General features: G+C 41.6%; 1 protein-coding gene across 6 annotated transcripts in view; it reads right to left on the reverse strand.

The window, feature by feature from the left end:
* Positions 1-3,624: 3,624 nt before the first annotated feature.
* Positions 3,625-15,492, reverse strand: part of TSPAN4 (tetraspanin 4) — a 504,940-nt gene continuing 493,072 nt past the window's right edge. For all 6 annotated transcript variants that reach the window (XM_033155489.1, XM_033155472.1, XM_033155466.1 and 3 more), the window contains 4 exons: positions 13,571-13,672; positions 9,485-9,616; positions 8,102-8,185; positions 3,625-6,933 (listed from right to left, as the gene is read on the reverse strand). In XM_033155489.1, the coding sequence (XP_033011380.1) occupies positions 6,865-6,933; positions 8,102-8,185; positions 9,485-9,616; positions 13,571-13,672 (387 nt within the window). In that variant the 3' untranslated portion in view covers positions 3,625-6,864. The remainder of the gene's footprint in view (positions 6,934-8,101; positions 8,186-9,484; positions 9,617-13,570; positions 13,673-15,492) is intronic.

Here is a 15,492-nt window from a genome sequence, read left to right on the forward strand (position 1 = left end):
GCTCAGTATGGTGTGCATGCAGAGGGTCCCATGGGCAATTCCTGGCATCTCCAGGTAGGGCCGGGAATGTCCTCCCTCTGAAACCCGGAAGGGTGTGGGGGCTACTGCCTGCAGACAGTACTGAGTTAGCTGGACCAGTTGACTCAGTATAAAGCAGCCGCCTTTGTTCCTATGACACAGTGGAGACACCACTGGTTCTTTTTACTTACCACTAGTGATGTAAAACTGTTTGGAAATGGAAACTCTTGCCTGCATACCACAGCAGCTACCCTGCCAACAGTATTCAATCTAGGAATGTATGCTTGCAACTTTCCCCATGGTGATAAATGTATTATTCCCTGGGCGCTGCAAATACCTTCGTGCCCCAAGGGAAGGCAGAAGCAAGGGAGCCCAGGCCAGGGACTGCATGTTGCATCGACTCCCAGCTGACATAGGAGGATTCTGTCTGTCTTGGTTTTATAGAATGTATTTGTTTTAGTGTTTAAATTCTAAACTGCCTTAGGTGCCTTGACAGAGAGGAAGCCTATAAAACAAACAAATAATGATGATAGTGAATCATTATTACCAAACATTTTACTTGGTGGTATTGTGTTTGGATGGGAAACCAAATCAGGACCTTCTTTCAAACACCAGCTTGTGTAAAGTATATGATAACTTTGTGAAATGCTCATTGGGAATCATATTAAAATCATTATTATCTTAGTTGAATCTATGGTTGAAACCATGCACCTACAATATGGCAAATGTACCACACTAATGCCAGCACTAGGCATGGACAGGTGAAGTATAAAACAGTTGTATGCATGGGGTGTTAACAAATCCTTAATAGAGTCATGTAATTGCATTTTCCTTTCTGCAATAGTAGGCCAGATTGCATATACTATATATATATATATAGAGAGAGAGAGAGAGAGAGAGTTGTTGTAATAAAATTGAACCACAGGTTTTCTGTATCATGAAGTACTGTCCTTGTACATGCCATTTTTTTCTAGCCCCCATTCCCCACTTCCTCCATGCATGCAAAAAATTGGAATTAAAACTTGTGAATAGAGAAATGTGCCATATATTTTTTCCCCACGTAAATAAAACTTGAAAGTGATTTTAGGTATGACAGCATATATTATAATTTTATACATAGTTATTGGAGAATACAAAACACATTCCACTGTAAACTTTAAAGAATATTTAATAAGTTTTTAAAAAATAATGTATAGCTTTCCCCCCTTCCTATGAGGTGCATGAAAATATACCATTCCTTTTTGTTGCAGCAAGACTACCCAAGAAACTCAAGGAAAGCTACAATGATCAGGAACAGGTAACACTGGAAACAATTTATATTTAAAATGGAACCTGAAATGAAATAAAGCTACATACGAATTGAAAATGTTTTGCAAAATGGAGGACAACATTTACAAAAGTGTTGGGTGTAGGCTCCAATGAGCTCAAATCTCTCACATCATCAACAGGACACATGGGCCTCTTTGCACATTACATTTTCAGGTATCCACCTGAGATATTCTAAGTGCACATCTAAAAATGCAAAAACAAGGTTGCTGTAATTCTCTGGGCTAAACCAGATGAGACTGGGAGTCACATGCAGCTTTTGCCTGCCTCCCCACCCCCCCCTTTTTTTAAAAAAGCAAAAGAGCCTCAAGAGACTATGATTTTGAATGGAAGAATAGCTGGGAGGAGGGGGGTATTCCTCAAGCAGCTTTTTCTGCTCTCTTTTTCTTGACTCTTCAAGGTGCTTTTCTTTCCATAATAGTAAATCCATTTTTTCACCTGTGAGACAAAGAGCAGGTGAGGAACGGCAGTTTTGAGAGAAACGAAATGACTGGGGAGGAAAGGGTTAGCAGATCCTTTCCCTCCTCTACCCCACTGTTTCTCTGCTCTTCTTTCCTTTTAAGGTGGGGGAAACTGCATGTGCCATTGTTTGGCGTCTAGCCTAGATGTTTTGCCAGTGTACACTTAAATTTCACACTCGGCTCTGCCCCACTTGATTTGCAAAATGGCCTTCAAGTGTCTAAGGCTACTCCTCTGCCCTGTTACTTGGGAGTAAGCCTCTCCCCCTTCCTTTTTGTGCCATAGTTAGAGCACAACCTTCGGAACCAAAGGTGACAGCAGTACTTTTTTCACCCGCAGAATCCTGTCCCGTTATATACAGAAAGCTTTAACCGCAACAGGCCTCTGCCCGAGAACCTCTGAGACAACATTGCACTATCTTCCTAAGAAGCCTCTTCTTATTTATAAGGTGCGTATCCATCCATAGCATGTATGGCAAATTCACTTTTGTTGCTGTGGCCAAACAGCGGTACAGTTAAAAGGAAAGATGAAATAAGTGTCATAGATCTATTTATACATCAGTAATTGTTCATTAATTCTGTGTGGTAGGGAGCTCAGTACTCCTTCTCTCCCCTCCCCCGGACAGTTAACAAAACTGGGCAGCTATCAATAGTTATTTTTACAGTATATTTAAAGCACACACTGCATCAGGTATATTCATAGTAGACACAAGACAACACAGTCCCAACAAATGATAAGACGGAAATGTAAACCCACATCCTAATTTGCATTGACTTTGATGGGATTACAATAAGCCCTTGGGCCATAAACAAGAAACGAAGCACCAAGGACCCAAACCTTTATATTTAGGGGCAGGCTCAACACCTGAACCCTAAATGGCTTTGGTCATGTTGTACATTTAAAAGCCCTGTGCTTATCATGACATAGAAAATCAGCGGCACTTGCTTCTTTCATGCTGCTCTGAATGCGTGCCTGGCTAACAAACTAGTTGTGTGGGGCATGTGCACAGGGAAAGTTGTTAAAAAAATCTTTTGTGGGTGTTGCTTATTGTGGATTCATGAGCAAGGGAGTGGCTTAGTCAGAAATGAACTCCTTTTCCTCATCTCAAAAAAATAGAGGACTAGAGTGGCTGGCTAATAGAACACAGCGGGTGAGAGATTATGGCAAGAGTTGGTTGCAGGATGTGTAAGCTGTAGGTTAGCTGCAGATTCCTCCCTTTGACGGCTGGTGTTGGATGAGCTCCATTCCTCTTGAACTGCATTGTTTCTGGCATTACATGCAGCCGCTGTTTGCCTTAGCACCAAGGTTGGCAGTGTTGTGTCCAGAGAGCTACTTCTAAGCAGATGATTTCACAACTGGGCTCAACCTTCAACTGGTCAGTTATAGTTCCTTTGGTTTTAAAGTGAAATACACTGTGGGTTTGCATGCTCTGGAACATATCTCATCAGCAGCTTGGAAACAATTCCAATGGTTGAACACAATATGACAAGGATGCATGCATTTTCAACTTTGACTTCTCTATCCATTTCATAAGGCGTAGCAGAGTACCCCTTTAAGCCTGGGCATCAAAATCCACTCTGGACAAGATAATGAGTTTTGCTGACAGATCGCTGCTGCTTAAATGTAGCACGGCCCTATAGATATTGCCATTTGCATGGTTTGTTGCTGGTAGAGAAATGGCAATCCCTGCATCTCTGTGATAGATGACAAGGATTCACTGGAAGAGCAGCAGGACTGCTCATCTAAATTTCCACACGGCACACTGGTACTGCAGCATCCATTCAGCAGAACTGCAGTATCCAGAGAGAGCACCAAAAATGCATTTATTTTTGCAATAGTAGCTCCCTCCTCTTTGGAGGCAATACTACAAAAGGATTAACTTAAGATCTCTTGTGGGAACGTCCTGTCCCATTCACCTCTACAGCACAACTCCTGTGCTTTTATCTGCTGAGCCACTAGGACTGCTGTGTTAATTTTTAATGATGGGGACCTCCATAAATAGATTTCATCTGTCTTTAATCTTTTTGGAACCAATGTTTTATTAATGTATTCCATCACTCCATTATTCTGCAAATCCACAAGCTATCAATAGGCATGCTTGTGAATACAACGGCGGTAATGAACCATGACAACAACTAACAGCAAGGGAACTCCCAAGTTGCAATCTGTTCATATGTAAGAAAAAGGTGGGGAAAGGAAGCAAGTGCCAGAGAGAGAGAGAGAGATGCTATTGCTTGAGGACATCATTATTAAAAGCTCACACAAGTTACACTAAGGATGAGGGGTAGTGAGAACGATTAGGATGCATGGTGGGAAATTTACTTCCTAGTTTTTATTGTACACTTTATTTGTTTCCCATAGCTACCTGCTTCTCAACTTGCCTCTGGCTCTTTGCTCATATGGCAGGATATACGTCCTGCTTTGATGCAAAACCTTGTAGACAATGGGCCCCTAAACCCACACCTGCAGTTCATGTATAATTGTGCTATAGCCTAGCTGTGATGTCAGCAATAGTGTGCTTGAATGTACAAGGCAAGAAGGCTCTAGACTCTCTCAATATTGCTATTATGTCATAGTTCTTGGGTGGGTGCTGAGACTACATGCTTCCCCCTCTCAAATCTTTTGTGGTGTCCAAGGCTCTTAGGAACATAGAAAGGTTGCCTTCTACTGAGTCAGACCATTGACCCATCTAGCGCACTACTGTCTATATTGACTGATGGCAACTGTCCAGAATTCAGATGGTTTTCTGCCAGTCCTACCTGTGATACATAAGCTCTTGACTGTTAACACCCAATGGCATATTTAGCTTTTTATATTTTATTAACTCTACTGAATGACTCTTTGCAGCCAAAGAGTTGCTCAAAAGAAAAGATTAAAGCTATGATAACACTTGAGTTTAACTCATCTGATGAGATTTTCCAGATTTATAAATAGTGGGAATTAATCTGCATATTCCTATATGCTCCAGTCCAGGACTGCATATTAACAGGCAGAATGGCAAGCACAAAGGAGCAGCTGAATCTGAAGGTGGGGAGAATGGGAATGGCAGGTTAACGCCCCTCAGCTGTCCAAGGGGGAGAAAATCAGGAAGGGTAACTCTACGTGTAATGGCTCATTAGCTTGTAAAAATAAGGTTTACATGCTGGCTTTGTTGTGTGACTAGAGCAGACTCAGTACAAACTATTGGGGTTGGAGCAAATTCTCAGATTTATGGCAGTGTGTTTCTCTTGATGCTTGCTTACATACTAAAATGCTTGTGTCACATGCTAATATGTTCTTTTTAATGGCCAGCTGAACTGATCACTACTTTTTTTGCTCACAGATTACACACTGCAGTTTGCCAGCATAGAGAGGACCTGACATTCCACACTAGCACCTGGGTCTGTATGTTTGCTGGTAAGGAGGCGAGAGAATATTGTTATGAGTTTGGTAGGGTGGGGGAAGGAAGTAGGCTGTATGAGAGATCCTTCAACCCCCTGGATCCAGGCTAGCTTCCTGTGTTGAGGTGCTTACCTAGGTGATGGACCATTAAGAGGTGTGCAAGATGACAAATAGATGGAGCCCCTCTCTTAGCTCACTGTTAGTTAGAAGGACAAAGCCAGAGTTAAAAGTGGGAGTGGTATGGCCTAGAAGTGAAGCAGCAAGCTGCAGAGAAAGGGAGAGCAATGTTTGAATCCAAAGTTGTGGTTGTGGGAGAAACATAGGCCCTGTTTGGATGTTAATCTGTGAGCCACTCCATATATGTGTTAATAAACCATATATCATAAAGACACCACAGTCTCTGCTGTGCCAGTGCCTGGAACCTTGCAGTGCTCAGAGATTGGAGGTGGTGTGCAGCAAAATTCTGGCTCTACTAGCCTATATTATAGCAGGCAAAAGGTTAAAGGGATGTACAAGAAGCTTGCAAAAGAAACAGGGAAATGCCTATGTAAAATTTCACCTCTTTTTTGGCAATTCAAAGCCATTACTAGGGCTACCTATGTTAGCAGGAAAATTAAATGTCCTTACTCTTCCTAGAGATAATTTGATTTAGTTCTTTTAATAGAGGCACAAGGTCAAAAAACCCAACTCAAACAAGTGTATATTAATGGATGCCTGGTAAGCCTATCCTAGTTGAAGATGAAATTAGTAGGGAGCAAATTAATGAAATGGCATATTAGTGATAAGTCGCTTAAAGCTCTTTGTTGTACTTCAAGCCTGGAAATGAGAAACACAATGTAAGCTGAAACTGGAATGACATTTAAAAGAAAATCCAGAGGACAGTGACAGAAAGACAACTCCTTGCTTCTTGTGTTTTCCAATGGCCAAAATGTCCTTTCCAAGAGATAATAATCTACTATTTCCTTTTGAATGAATGCATGGTCCCATTGAATATAGAACAGGATAGAACCCTTCCCTACTTATTTAGGCAGCTGCTAGACTACTTTTCTTTAAACTGCTCAGAGTGTATAAATCTACATTTGTTGTATAAATTTTCACACATCATGTGTGTACCACTAGTGATTTAGTCTACAAGACAGGACCCAATTTCTGCTTACAGACCACCTACAATGTAGGCCAGGGTAGATCCTGTCTGAGCTGACTTCAGAGGCCACAAAACTGAAACCACTTCCTTAAGTAGAAAAGTTTCCTGAAGCCATCTCACTCCACACGGTAAAATCTGGAGTTCAGAAGTGTGCTCCTTGATCCGCCACACTGGCTGTTGTTAAAGACAAACTCCAGTTTAATGGAACCTCCACATCCTCTGCACTCGCGTTGCTACAACTTGATTCTCTATTTGCCAGCAGCCTCCAGGAAAATGAAAGCAGCAGCCTCTTCCCACTTGCCAGTCTGTGCAAAAGGGGAACAATCTTTCTTTCTTTCTTGTTACTTAGAGAATATTTTCCTTTGTCCAAGCAAGTCTGAGTTCCGATGGTGACAAACTAAGGTGAGTCACAAAATTTCCAGAGAAGATTATACACAGTTTATTTTACATAGAAAAAAAAGTATGAGCATGAAGAAGAGTCCTCTTTTGTCTTGTAGAGAGGTGAGCCATGGGCTGACAGACGTTGACTAAGATTTTTATGCACAGTAGGTATCTGCCTTGACAACCTGGCAGTACATGGTCATTGCAAATGTCAGTCCAAGAATCTGTAGGTACAAAAGGCATATCAAGATTAAAGGACATGCAACTCAACAGTGGTCTATTACCTATATTTCAATGTGTCCTTTACTGTTGACTCTTGGAGCATAATATGTTTAACATGGGGAATACTACGTAGTAACTTAAGAGATGCTTCCAAGGGCCCTATAAACCAATGCCAGTGCCAAACTAATGGCATTGGCATTCCAGAATGTGCTTGGCTTATGACCACATGAAACACTCCAAAAAGGTAGAGCTGTTGATTCTTTTAGGAGGGCATTCTTGTCCTAGGGCATGGAGACATATGTCGCTAGACTGCAACTGCCATCATTCCTGACTACTGGCTAGGATGAATGGGAGCTAAAGTCCAACAACATCTGGAGGGTCACAAGTTGCCCCACCGCCTGTCCTAGGGATTCCAGTGTCCAACAGGGAAAGAGGTGCTGTTCAGTGCACTTGCTTGTAAACAAATTAATCTAGAATCATGGTGGGATGGGTGAGCTAAAAGGAGACTGTGGTAAACATATTGGCTAATTACACAGCATCTGCTCACAAATTCTCCCCACTCACATGAATGGGAGCTTCAGAGCTCATGCCAGAAAAGCAGCATAAACATCATTCATGTTAATAGAAGATAAGCAAACTAACTGCATGTAATTTGCAGGATTAAAGGCTGCCCTTAAGAGATGCAAGACATTAGTCCTACTCCCAGAAGGGGAACTGTGTCTCCTGGCAGTGTCCCCAACCAACATCACAGTCCCTGCCAGCCTTGTTAACAAGGAAGTTCTCTCTTTCCAGGTTCCTGCGATCTATGGTTAGATGCTGAGTACAGACCTGGGAGGTGCAGCCCCCTTCCACACATTAGCTATCCATGGGTTCCCCAAGGCGATGGAAAGGGCTGCAGCAGTGAGGGGGAAATCACCAAAATGGGCCTCCGAATTTAATGGAGGACAGCAGTTGGAGAGACATGTGTCTCTCTTTCTCTCTCTCTCTTTCTCTCTCTCACACACACGTGTACAGTTTTTGCTGGGGGAGCCCTCCTATTATGGGCCTGACAGTCAATATTAGACTAATACTTCTGTGAGAGAGAGAAAAGCTGAGGGACATTTAAAACCTTCACTGCCCTTGCATGTAGGAACCAACAGAAAGCACCCCAGCAATAAGTTAAAATTTTACCTGAACCAAAGCTGTACACAGTCCAAAAATTCCCACAGCTAACAGGTTTTCCTGGAGCCATATTTTCACTGTTTCATAACAAGGCTTTAAAAGAGAGAAACAAGAAAGACCATGAGAATACTTGGTTACCAAGAAACATGAATTTTTGGTGTGTGCGGAGTCAAAAGACACAAGTAGTAATGACAAGACTGACATTTCAAGATTACACAGTTTGCTCTATTTCAGCATTCACTGGAAGTGCAATATCCCGGGGGTGGGGGGCTCGCTTACAATGAAGTGTGGTGTTAAGGGTTCAAACATTATACATCTGAAGAAGAAATGGATGCATGCTGTGTGCAAGATGCAGTAATAAGGAGCAAGTTCTTTCGAACCCCCACTTTATCCAATGTGAGTCAAATACCTACATTTCTAAATTCAACTGTAAACCTTTCTACTTCAAGCACAGGCGCAATGGTGGGTTGTGCAAAGGCAACTATAAGGCAATTACTGCTCAAACAAAAATATTTCCATTGATGCAGCAGCTTGTATTGGCTTCATAGCAACTGTACAGTAGAAAGATAACATTACATTTGGTCAAAACAAAACAAAAAAATCCTTCCAGTAGCACCTTAGAGACCAACTAAGTTTGTTCTTGGTATGAGCTTTTGTGTGCATGCACACTTCTTCAGATACTTCTTTGGTGATCCCCTGGCTCTGCTTTTGGTATATCAAACATGAGTGCTAACAGTTGCATAGTAGGATCTGTTGAACCAGTGCATAAATAAAATAGATATTACCTGTCCTTTCTGTAACAATGGGTTTGGGTCCTTGGAAAAGCCCTGTGACATCAACTGGGGAAGACACTAGCTTAAGATCACCCAGCAAGCTTCTTGGATGAGCAGTTTGTTTGTTTGTTTGTTGCATTGTCCTTCCAAATACAACACTCGGGACATGTCAACCACCTGTACTCCCAAGTTGGGTGCCATAATACACTGGTCCTGCAGAAATATTTCCTAGAAAATATATTGTGGGGGGTTTTCCTTTGTAGGCTAGCTCACACCCATAATGGAAATCTGCATGTGTTGACTATACCACCAGAACTTGTTCTGCAATGGTCTCTTAGATCTTACTCTAACAACACGCTCTAGCTCTAGCTGTGTGTGTTTTAAGGTGAGCTGCTTATTTTACATCTTGTCAGCAAAGATTTTTCTTTGCTGTTTGTCAAATAATCATACAAATTCATGGTCAATGTGTCATTGCAGCCTTTTTGACACATGCTAGATCATGAAATAACAGCATCTGGCAACTATGCAAGCCCAAGCCCTTTTACCTTTCTCCACCGTAACCTGTACAATTCTAGGTCAGCTTGGTTAAAGTAAGAATTAAGTTTTCACAGCTACTCACAGCTTTCCACCAGGTCCCTGGGGAATGAAGACCACAGTTTTCACTGAATTCCAAGCAGCATGAATCTGGCACCCGTGTAGTATTGTAAACTTCAAACCAGTCGGTGAAGTTTGACACTCCACAGCATCTGAACTGAAAAAAAAGAAAGAGGGGAAAGCCCATGAGACAAGGAGGACATGCAAGGGCTTAGAAGCCTTAAGGACACTGGCAAACCAGATGGGGAAACCAATGGACTTCAATAGGTATTCCATCATCATAGAATATTCAGTGCAATTCTCTTGCAGCACTTTCTTAATTTCTTATAAAATTAAAACACGTCAATATTTTAATAATTTTTTTGTAATTGACCTTAGAATTGTAAGGTTTCCCAAAGGCCCCCTAGCATTTAGACACCTAGTGTATGGCTGTCTATCAAAGCAGTTAAGCTAGCGGCAGCCAGAAGTGTCCCCATGTCTTCCCAGGTCCACTGTGACATCAAAGCATGTCACTCACTCACTAATCTTAACATAGGGGGTCAGGTGGGTGAAAGAACTGTTTACTTCCAGAAATGCACCTCCTTGTCATATAGTTGGTGGGTTCAACCACTGCAAAAAAGTGGCAAGAATAAGAAGCCTGCCTACATCAGGAGTTGTAGAAGTAGCACTGCCAGAATCCTAATAGTTCTGAATTGCTCTTTCCACTGGCCTTGGAGATTCAGGGGAGAAAACATCCCCACCAGAGGGTGGAGAATCCAGTCCACATACTGCACAGAACCACTGAGTTAACCCTATGTTAGGTATAAATGAAAGCCCAAGAAAGTGTTAAATGAGAAAGAACTAACATTTATGTCAATGTGATAGTGGTGGTAGAGGAAACCTAGCAGGAAAAACTTTTCTTAATTTCTTCTGCTTGGTATTTTATAATAAAAAACCCATGACTCAGCAAATGGATTGTCATCAATCACTGGATTTCCAGCACACCAAAGCGCAATGATATTATTTTTCAAGTATGCTATTACCACTAGAAAAAAAATAAAGAACAGTAAATGAAATGGTTACAGCAATGAAACCATTTTTGTAAAGATGAGTGGCTTCAGAGTTGCATATACTCTGCCTTGAAATTGTCTTTGACAGTTAGTAATAGAGATATTCATGATCTGGGAGCTGAGATTGCAGCTAGCAAACTTTTCTCCAAGTAGCAGAGTACTAAACTTTGATTTGTATCTCTCCCACCGTACCTTCCCAGCATGTGGATGAGCATTTTAGTGCCTCGTGAAGGTGAGTGATTTACAGTTCTGGCTAAGCAGGCAAAATGTTCTGGAGGAGTTCAGGCTTCTCTCACACACTCCAGTCTGCAAACCTGAAATACAGCCTACAGCACTGCGCTGCCTGGGCACGTGAATTCATTCACCATTCTGAGATATTCCTGCTGAGGCTTCAAAATAGTCTTCATCTAACTTGCTGCATCCACGAAACCTGCAGGCTCACAGGCAGGACGTGGTGAGAGGCCTTAGAGGCTCATGGAGTAGAGGGAGTGAACCCCACTTCACTCACAACCACAATGGGGTGTGAGTAAGGGGAGTGATTTTCCCATTTTAGGAAGAAATAACTATCTTATTCTGAAAGCATTGGAGGTCAGTTGCAGGCAAGGGAACACTCATCACTACTTGGGATGTGGCAATTCTGAACAAAAAAAAGCTTGGTTGGATACTTGAATTTCAAAGTATCCCAGTACCATCTTGCGGAACAATAAAAGGAAAGGCGTGGTATACCAACTGTGATCAAAATTATTTGTAACTATGTTGTTCACACAGGAAAAAAGGGGTGGTGGTGGTGCTAAACAGATTTGTGGTGGTCTCTCATCCCTAGTGATTGGGAGATTTGCTGCTGTGCATTCTTGCCTCTCAAATCCCCCTGGATAAAATTTTCTAAGGTGGATGTTTATTTATTACTTTGTAAAGGATCAAGTCTATTGCACTGTGGCATTTGCCCACTCATTATGGAGATGTTGTACTGGGGGAGAAAGATAAAGGGTTAATAGGCTGACCAATAAGAAAGCCCAGGGGTGGAGCCTAACTGTGTTTAAGGCTCAACACAGGGGTTTTGGCAGTTAGTTCGGTTGGTTTCTTGTGGGTGGGAGGCATAGGAGTCAGAGTGAGTTAGAGACAGGGGAGACGGAGAGGGTGTTTCAAAGTATTTAAAACTTGTTTGCGTTCACAATAAACTGGAATCTTTGTTAATATGTTACAACCTGACTGAGTCTGAATATATTACCGGGGAAACCTGGTTGGTGGCAGTGGAAGAGATAAGCCGTGGTGGTGCAGGGTCAATAGTCCATGGAACGACCGGAGGCTCTGTGCGAACGCCACATGCACTAACAGAGAAATCCAATATAATTTACAGTATTTCAAAACTGGGCTCTTGTTTTTGTTTTTAGAATTAGTTTCTTGAGTAATTGAATGTCTTATTACAGCCACAATATATTTTAAAGGGGTTCCATATTCTCGCCCCCCATGGGCTATGTTGAATAGGTTATTGATTATTATTTTTGCACTACCTTTCTTGAAATTGGATTAATATATACTCCCTGCAATAACTCCTTTAGTTCCTTGCTCTTCCAGAGTTCCTAAAATTAATAGCATTTCCCATTTGTGCAAAGCAATATGTCACAGCAATATAGGATTGGGAATGCACATCCATGAAAATGTATAAGAGGAATCTTGGCAGACAATGTAAGCTACTCAAGATAGAAAGAGAACAGGCCACTGGGATTATAACAAACCTCTCCTATTGTGTTGAGTACAAAAGGAATATTTAAACACAAGGATTCCCAGTGATTAATTGCAGTAAATCTGGAGCAATTACTCACATCAAGGGAAGGCACAGAGCACATCAGACAGCCTAAAAACTGCATTGCATATTGAAATAATATTTTAGTATTTTTATTATGGATTAACGCATTCAGAATTTTTAAAAATTGTTTTATTTTATGTATTGGGTTTTAGAGTCATAGAACTGTAGAATTGGAAGGGACCTCAAGTGCCATCTAGTCCAACTTCCTGCAATGCAGGCATCCCAGCTAAATAATCCCTGACAGATGGCCATACAACAGCCATTGGTATCCACAATGCTGTAACCATCTAATGAAGGTCACAGCAGTAGCCCTTTTATTGTCACTGTCAGGCATGTCCCAGTACATTTTGCGTCTACTGTGTTTTATAGGGTTTGCTGTGTTTTTTATTATTTTTATTACTGTTTTATTACTATTATTTTTATTACCAGAAACAGTATAAATAAATATTTTTGAACATAAGAGATGACACTGTGAAAAGGGCTGAAGCTGGGACCAGAGCCAGGTTTGAGCTAGTAGTAAACTGATACCAAACTCCAGAGAGGTTTGGTCTTGGCTCACAATTTGCCTAGAAGTTCTAAGATGGAGTTCATATCTTGAACTCCCCAAGTCCACACCACCAAGTAGTGGTACGTTATCACGGTATACAATAGATTAAACAAATACACAGATAAGGGAAATGTTCTCCTCCTTTGCTCCCTGACATATGGAAAGGTGCCTCAGGCAAAGAAGACAAAAATGGAGAAATCAAAAGGTTCTACCATATAAACTGCCAGAGAGACCAGATGAGCTCATTTCCCATTGTATCCTCTACTGTTCCAAAATTATAATGGAAATGTGACATCTCCTGTGCATTAAAACCACTCGCGAGATGGAGTGGCTTGGTTCTACCCCCTTTAATGAATTTTCACTGCCCATGCTACTAAAAATAGGTGCTTTTAGACAATTTGCCCATGTCTGTCTGCATGAAGAAGAGCAGGTGAAAATAAGCCCAAAGCTGCTAATGAATCCACTGCAGGTAAATTTTGATGCAGATGTGGAAGGACTATTAGGCTACATGTCCTGGTTCATGTAAGTACCTGGGTACCAGGGACATGATGCTTAATAAGTGCCACATATTTATAGGGCTGAAGCAGTCCCAAGAACAGACTCTTTTAGAAACCAATATGAAATCCCATTGTGCTGGAAATTCAAAGCCAAAAGGATATATTGTGTGCAGATGGATAAAAGATAAAAAGAACAAAAACGCAAGCTTACATCTGTTTGTATGATGCTCCATGCATTAGTTAGACCAATATTTCCATCAGTTCCATATAAATGAAGCCCTTTCTTCAGGTCCCGCTGAGCATACTTATCAATCTGGAAATGAAGCACATACAATTGCATGTAAGTATGCTTGACCTTGAAAACTCCAAAATGACAATTTTAAAGCAGACTCCTCTGAAAAGCCATGGTGATGATTGCACTGAAGGTGGGATTTGTGTGCAAAATGTGGCAAAGAAAGCACTAGGTGGGATCCGGGCAAATATGCATCTGATGTGAAAATGGCTCAGCACCTAGCCCATATCCTGACTCTTTCTCCGATTCTCTGAGCCATGGGTTTGCATCTGGCTTTGTTTGTACAGTCATACCTCATGTTGTGTACGCTCTGTGTTGTGTACGTTCAAGTTTACGCACCTCTGCGACCCGGAAGTCCTCCACGGAGCGCGCACGACGTGTGGGCATGCAGAAGCGTTCTGCGCACTTCGCGCATGTGCAGAAGCGCAAAAACATGCAAACTTCTGGATTTTTCTTTCTTTTTTGTTCATTCATGTTACGTACGCCTGGGTTACGTGGCACGACCCGGAACGGATCGCGTACGTAACACAGGGTACCACTGTATCAAGGAAGTTTTGAAGGAACAATGCTGGCCTTTTCCATTCATTCAGTCCTCTTTACCTAATAATGTTGCTATATATAGAATATTTATTGATGAGGATCTAAACACTGTTAGGCTCTGTCTTGCTTTCTCTGGTGTAGAAAAGATGCCTCCTTCCTTACATTTTTTTAGCACCTTCTGAATTGTATAATAAGTTTTAAAATAAGGGTGTGTGGAATAGCTCAGTAATGTGGAACATCAATATTGTAGAGTGGGATAGATGCATTTTAGGCATCACATTTCCAGTAGCAGTTCACCTTAATAAAAACAAATGTTTTAACATGAAGGTGGATCGTTCTGATTACAGTGGTACCTCTGGTTGCGAACGGGATCCGTTCCGGAGGCATGTCCGCAATGTGAAAAGCCCACAACCTGAAGCGCCGTATCTGCGCAGGTGCGTGGCGCGATTTGGCGCTTGTGCTCATGCGTGAAGCGCGATTTAGCGCTACTGCGCATGTGCGAGCGGCAAAACCCGGAAGTAACCCTTTCCAGTACTTTCGGGTCGCCGCAGGACACAACCTGAAAAAATGTAACATGAAGCAAACGTAAACATGAGGTATGACTGTAATGGTTATTTCTACGTGAAGAACTTAGGGGAGAGATCACATGCAGAAGCCACTTTTCACAAACATTTTGATCCCATGAGAAGCACTATGAACCATGTTCATTCAACTAAGTGTCAAGGAAATATATCCTGCCTTCTGCATTTGCATGTCTATATAGCATCACTATGCAGTCAATTCTAATTACCTATGGTGGCATCGTCATGAAGCTAGCACAGGAAGCGTTTTCCATGACTCTGAACTAGCTTGCTGGTGTCTTGTAGACAAATCTGACAGGCTATGTGGAAATTTCCCATCCTCACACTATCTGATACCTCATTGGCTTGGATCATGTAATAAGGGAGAAGAAAACTCTGCTGAAGGAACAGCCAAGGGGATAAAAATGAGTTCCCTGGGTGACCAATGAACGTAAATGGGCACTCATTTTCCTTCGTAATGGAGTTAATTGATAACAAAGTACACACATTTTTTAAAAAATAAACTGGAAGTAAAAATAAAGAGGAGTGCAAAAAAGGCAGCCATGAAATTGAAGGCATCTGACAGGTAAATAAGATATGCCAGCTTGGAAATAAGGCAGCTTGGAAATGTTGATCTTCATAATAGGTGGCTGCTATATCAACCTACAGTTCACCTGCAGATTAATATGGAATAGGAGTGCCCAAACTAAAAAAAAAAAGCAGAAAAGTGTCTAAGCAGCA

This window comes from Lacerta agilis, chromosome 1, assembly GCF_009819535.1.
Source record: "Lacerta agilis isolate rLacAgi1 chromosome 1, rLacAgi1.pri, whole genome shotgun sequence".
NCBI classification, from domain to species: Eukaryota; Metazoa; Chordata; class Lepidosauria; order Squamata; family Lacertidae; genus Lacerta; species Lacerta agilis.